This window comes from Aplysia californica, unplaced genomic scaffold (genome assembly GCF_000002075.1).
Source record: "Aplysia californica isolate F4 #8 unplaced genomic scaffold, AplCal3.0 scaffold00317, whole genome shotgun sequence".
In the NCBI taxonomy this organism is placed as follows: domain Eukaryota; kingdom Metazoa; phylum Mollusca; class Gastropoda; order Aplysiida; family Aplysiidae; genus Aplysia; species Aplysia californica.
The window spans coordinates 143,807-150,200 of record NW_004797587.1 but is presented as its reverse complement, the minus strand read 5'-3'; the positions used below and the strand labels follow the sequence as shown (position 1 = coordinate 150,200).

The 6,394-nt window shown below is 39.0% G+C and overlaps 1 protein-coding gene across 1 annotated transcript; it reads right to left on the bottom strand.

The window, feature by feature from the left end:
* Positions 1-845: 845 nt before the first annotated feature.
* Positions 846-6,342, bottom strand: LOC101863521 (eukaryotic peptide chain release factor GTP-binding subunit). Its single transcript, XM_005102199.3, has 3 exons — positions 6,132-6,342; positions 2,427-2,891; positions 846-1,073 (listed from the first exon to the last, which is right to left on the bottom strand). The coding sequence occupies exons 1-3, from the start codon at positions 6,141-6,143 to the stop codon at positions 960-962; spliced, it is 591 nt and encodes a 196-aa protein (XP_005102256.1). The 5' UTR covers positions 6,144-6,342; the 3' UTR covers positions 846-959.
* Positions 6,343-6,394: the final 52 nt, after the last annotated feature.

The following is a 6,394-nucleotide window of genomic DNA, read 5'->3' as shown; positions in this document are numbered from 1 at the left end:
TTTTCAGTTTCCCCCGACTCTCAATCTAAGGAAATAGCCAATCTTTGGCGGCCATTTTGTTACTAATTTTACCCCTGAATCCGGGCAACCACCACCTCCTTCTGTCGTAAATATCTCGACTTGCATCTAAGATAAATGGATATATCTTTCAAATGAACAAGCTTTAAGGCGATACAAATGTGAGGGGCATCATTGTGAAATCAGGCTCTCGTCAAAATAACGAAATCGAAGATATATTGGCATTTTTCCTCCAGTTTGATTATATTTTTCTAATTTCTGTTTTTTGACAACACCTTTTATGTCCATTTAAAAACATAGATCTATTTCTGTTTTGATTCTTCTGAAAATCATAGAGTAAAGGGACAACAAATTACAATTTCAGTTTCCAAGGACTTTTAAGCTTTGGAAACTTTGGCAGCAGTTTTCTTGCTAATTTTACTTTTAAAACAAGGTGACCCCGACCTCCTTCAATCGCAAATATCTCAACTTCTATTCAAGATATGCGTGTATTTTTTTAATCCCAAGATGGTAAAATGAACAAGCTTTGAGATGAAACCAACAACTCCAGATCTCCCAAATTGACGAATGCCTGATTCCACTGCGTTGAGACACAATTAACTTCACATGCCCAAAATTGACCAGAGCTTGATTCCACGGTGTCGTGATACACACACACATATATATATATATATATATATAGATCGACTACTCGGTGTAAGACTCTGTCGTATGTCTCTTTTCAAAATGGCGCATGGCGGAGTCTCACATTAAGCAGTCGATATATGTAGCCCTATGGTACATGAAACATTAACACACTAGTGAACAGAACGAAAGAAACACAATCATTATGGTAAAAAAAATTTATAAATGTATTTATTGTCCACTCATCCATCACCTTTCATACTATTATGTACAGTATTCCACAATCATTAGATATCTGCATACATAAAATCACCATGCTAATAACTCTTGAGCATGGGTGTGGCGGGCATATCTTTCCAGGGGTCGCCCAGCATGCCCGGGTTCACGTATTGACTTGCATTAAAAGACCCTGGTGTGTTGTTAAAATTTCTCTGAAAAAGATAAAAGAACGAAATGTTTCCATTACCAACTAGAAGTAGAAGTGGATTAAACAGTCAATTGGTCATAAAAATCCTAACCTCTGAGAAAAAAACAAACACAACTCAAAATCACAGAGACGTTGCATTGGTAACAGATGAAATCATCAACTGTCACATGTTTTGCTTTCCAATTCAAGTTCAGAACATCTCCTGCAAACAAGCAAAAGTTAAAAACACAGCTGGACGGATTAAAATGTAAAAACAGATATAGAATACTGGTACTGTGCAATAAGAACAGTTACAACAGGCAATTTATACAGTATAACACAGATAGCTCCAATTCCTCGGGACCAGCATTGGTAGTTCAAAGGATCCGTAGTTCGAGGGATATCATATCTTACAAAGATAAAGAAGAAGAACAAAACGGGACTGTAGGCACACTTTGACGGATGCGTACAATAATTTAGAGTCTTCTGTGTTCGACCTATCTGTGTTATACTGTATAGCAAAGCTAAGATTGAGCAGAGACAGCAGATTGTACAACATGACAAAATGGTTATTCTATTCTTTAAAAAAAGTAACAGACTATAATTTTGCTTTCAAGTGAGGAATACAATAGATATAATACAAGTTACTTTGTGTCTTAAAATATAGCCATTAATTATCTAACAACACAAAGAAAACATTTTAGTGAGAGCAGTGAACTTCATGGAAAGATTTATCTCGACAAGTTAAATGAATTCTAAAATTTCTCTGGGAAAAACAATGACAATGGATTCTCTCCTCATGTAAAATGCAAGCCATCTGACAAAAGCACTCCCACAGAGTGAGGAGATGAGCAGGAGGATTATAGTTTACTGCAAGTTCGCACAATTAGTCATGCTTTGCCAGGAAACCGGATCTATGCAACTGGAAGACCAAAAAATCAAGTAGAAAGTAGGTCAAACAGCACCCAAATGTCCACCAACCACCCACTGATTGCAAAAGTGAAGAAAGCCTTCATACATAGCAAAGCTGTCTCTAAATTTGACTTTATGCCAATCAGCCAATGCTTCTTCAAAAGGTTCTGCTTTAAATGGAGCAAATAAATTAAATACGCAAAGATGAATCTTTTGTTACAAACTTATTCAATAACACTAGCCACTACCAAGAAGGCATTAAAGTGTTGTTTCATGTCAAATCCTTTCAAAGACAGGGCATTTCATAGAGTGGTAAAAAAAGTAAAGAAGGGAGAAGGAAAGTAAAAAGACAGGTACTTCTGAACACAGATGTGTGTGTTATTCCACTTTGAAGGGCAGCTCTTTATGCTGTTGTGCCAATATATTGGACAATATCAGTTATTTTGTGCAAAGAAAGGATACTTACTCTGTTCCCTGAGCCTCCACGAGAACCAAATCTCTGGTGAGAAGGGGAGAAACCAACAGGAGAAGGAGTCTGATAGTTCCTCTGTGGGGTGAACGACTGTCTCATTGAGCCCGGAGATCCTGGTGTGTGACCAGCGAGAGGACTTGACTGGTATCGAGGCCTAGGCTGGAAGTGACGCGGACTGGAGTACTGCCCCCTGTTATTGTGAAATTGTCCTCTTGGGCTGTTTGAGTTTAATGGATTCTGCATGCGGTCAGGGTATGATCTGTGTGGACTTGGTCGCTGGTACGGGTGACTGTTGTTAGAGTGAGCTGGAGTGTTCTGAGAAGAATTTCCCAATCCTCCTCCAGACATCAATGGTTGTGGGCTGGAGTTAGCGCCGGGCAGCGGGCTACCCCACTGAGCTGAGGACAAGGGAGCCCCCCATGGACACGGAGGAGCAGCCGATGGCTTCTGACCATTGCTCTGAGAAGAAAAAAAAAGACATAAATATTACGAGGTGCATCATGTTTCCGTAGTAGAACAGGTTGAGTAAAAAGAAGCACACTGACTTGACACAATAATGGTCGTTTAGTCCAGTATTAGTAAAGGGGAGCCTGACAGATAAAAAGAAGTGGTGAAAAGTAAAAGAAAAAGGACCAAATAATTATTAGTGGTGCCCTCCAACAACCAACCAGAGACACATCATACATATAATAAATAAAAATATTCTTAATTTTTATTTTTTTTACACAAGTTTAAAGACAGAGGTCCCCTTTAAAGTGTTAACATTTGAATTTCTAAATCAATAAGGCAAATAACAATCATCAGTCAAAATAATAACATTGTCACAAAACAAGATTTAGAAAAAAAAGTTGGCGGTTCAGCAGGACTAAATACATCTAGGATCGACTTGTGAATTTTTACAAGGGAAAAAAAATCTTAAGTCTCGAAACTGGAAAGACTGGAATGTGAACCCTGGGATGGCTCTGAAGAATAATGAAACAGTTTATTTTTTCTGTGTATTACAGTCGGAATTGACCCCATTCGGCCTGTCAACTTTATTATATTTTTCATTGGCACAACCACCACTACCCCCCCCCCCTCCAAATGGTCACAATTCTAATTGTAGTCAGCATTACTCATTAATTTCTAGTTGTTACCATGAAACCTTACAGTTAATGAAAAATCTTTAACATTCAATCATAGTTATGGATACTCTGTGTGTGACTGTGAATGTGTGTGTGAGTTAAATCTTTACATATGCAAAAATTCTCACTATAAAGTTAGGAGATAATTGACTTTTGAGGATTAGCTTGTCAGACATGAATAAAAAAAACCCAACAACCCTTTAAGTTTCTAAAGCAAGGGTTTAAATACCCCTTAATATAGAAAACCAAAGGGTGAAGGAACCTCTTAAGTTGGCTTGAAAAGGGGAGCCCTGCTTCGATCAGTCACTTAGACACAAAATAAAAGGATGCTTGTGACACACTGCACCACTGTAGATCTATCCATATTGCCTGAAATCTACAAGACAAGGTAGGGTGGTGGAATGGCTGGGGAGGGGGCAAATCGGCGAAAAGTGTGCGATCTAGACATAAGCCTAGCTCGAAGAGACTTGTGTGTGAAAGATCGTCAAGCAACCACCAAGTAGATCATGTCCCGTGCGCCTAGTTTCCTAGTTGTGTAATTAAATTTTTTTTTGTCTCAGCACAAGTCTTTGTCAACTTCTGCTATAAAAATCTGAAGCTTTGTTTCTATTTTTAGACAATTAACATTTAAGTTTACTCTTCTTCAGTACCATAATAAGTAGGACTATGGAACTGGTATGGAGTATGTCACTGGTACTGGTAGTGCCTATGGCATGGCATGGAATGGATAATAAATTGAGAAGGAGGAATTATGAAGTGCATGCGCCCTTTGCTTGAGGTTTAAAAAAAAAAGCAAGAAAAAGGAGAGAGCATTGTTGATGAGCCTAATGAGCTAAGACTTTAAAAAATTGAACAGAGAAGGGCCTACTACTGTACTGTACTTTAAACTGAAATCCAGGGAAGGAGTTTCGCAGAGGGCCGGCCGACTAACAATACACAAAAGACAGGATATTTTGAGCGGGGTATAGGTATAGAGGCCTACTGTCCTAATTTTAACCCGACCTCCTGTGTATAGTTTGTTCAGTGGACCTTGTCACAATAAGTGCAGGCCCTTTGGGAACTCCTCCCAATCCAACCATCCATGGCCCTGATAGGCATCATGTCTAATCTTTTATAGAATGTTTAAATAAAAATAGGGAGTGTATACAAACCCGGTAACCGGGAACAAAGTCACAAAGTATACAGACCCGGTAGGTCGGAAAGTTTCAGCGCCCTCTTGGCTCAGGGAAGACCTAGGTTCTTCTAGATCTATGGCCTAGGTCTAGATCTAGACAGACAGACATAAATCATTGATCTAATTTCGAGGCTAGCCTAGATCTAGATCTAAATGAAGATTGCGAATGTCTTCTCGAAGAACGATCGTTTTCCATCCGTTTCGGAGTTGGAGGAATCACTATTTGAAGAAAAGAACAATGCATAATTTCAATCGAGCAGTGACCCTCTCTATTTCTCTGCCTCTCTCTCTCTCCTCTGTGTATTGCTCTCCTTCCCTTTCCATCTTTCTCTCGTTCCCTCCTGCCAACTGGGGCATGTCGTATAGATCTATATACATTTTGCTAGCACTTCTCTCTCTCTCTCTCTCTCACACACACATGACACACAAACACACTACCGGGTCTGGGCGCTAAAACTTTCCGAAATCACAAAAGAGTTCCCCTACCGGGTCTGTATACTTCGTGGCTTTGTAAAGTTTGTTCCCGGTTACCGGGTCTGTATACATTTCGATAAAAATATCAATAAATGATATGGAGTATGAGTCTGATGAGGTGTGGGTTGGTCATCGACTGTACTGTCCGCCTCTTCAATAAATTAACCTAACCGTGTTGATAGAGGGGCGTCTGAACCACCATTTCGATTACTGTAATGTGTGTAGATCTGGTGTCGTTTTCGGAAATGCAGAAATGCATACAAATTGACACGTTTTGTTACACCGATCACGTAGGAAGTAGATCTAGATTTCTAGATCTAGATCTATATCTAGATATAGATTATAGATCTAGATTCTGGACCGAGATCTCACCAGACCAGATTCAGAAGTAGATCTAGATCTAGAATCTAGATGTAGATATCTAGATCTAGATCTATAATCTATATCTAGATCTAGATAGATCTAGATATATAAATATCTAGATGTAGATCTAGATCTAGATGTAGATGTAGATCTAGAATCTAGATCTAAATCTAGATCTAGATCTATATAATATAGATATCTCGGTGCTTTTTCGGTAGTTCCCACCCCGCAATTTTATTCACGGGTTTGGGCCACAAGAGTAGGGGGGTTTCAGGGGGCTTGCCCCCCTGACCTAATAAAAATAGGAAGGGGGGTTTCAGGGGGGCATGCCCCCCTGAATTTTACCATAATTTAATGTTTTGCAGTTGTTAGGTTTTATATCTTAGCTCACCGCGAATCAAACATCATATATAGATCTAGATCTAGATCTAGATGTAGGTCAGGCTCAAATAAGGGGGGTGGGAACTACCGAAAAAGCACCGATATCTCTAGATTCTAGATCTAATCTAGAATCTAGAAATTTTAGGCCTCACCAAACAGGAAAAATTCAGATGTTTTGCTCACCTCTTGAGACATCACTTTAAACTGCAGTAGAGGTGGAAGATATGTCACTGTTTTCTAAACCAAACAAGGGGTTTTGTTCCTTAGAAACCTGGTTTTATCTTCTAAGACAACTTAGAAGTTACAACGGCATGGTTTTTATTTTCAAAACCAGCAAATTGACAATTGTAAACAAAGGCAGTAAACCCAGATTTATAATTGTTGTCTTGTAAATTATGGTAGGCTTTGTGGATGCCAATGAGCTATGACTGTGATTGCTTTCTAAA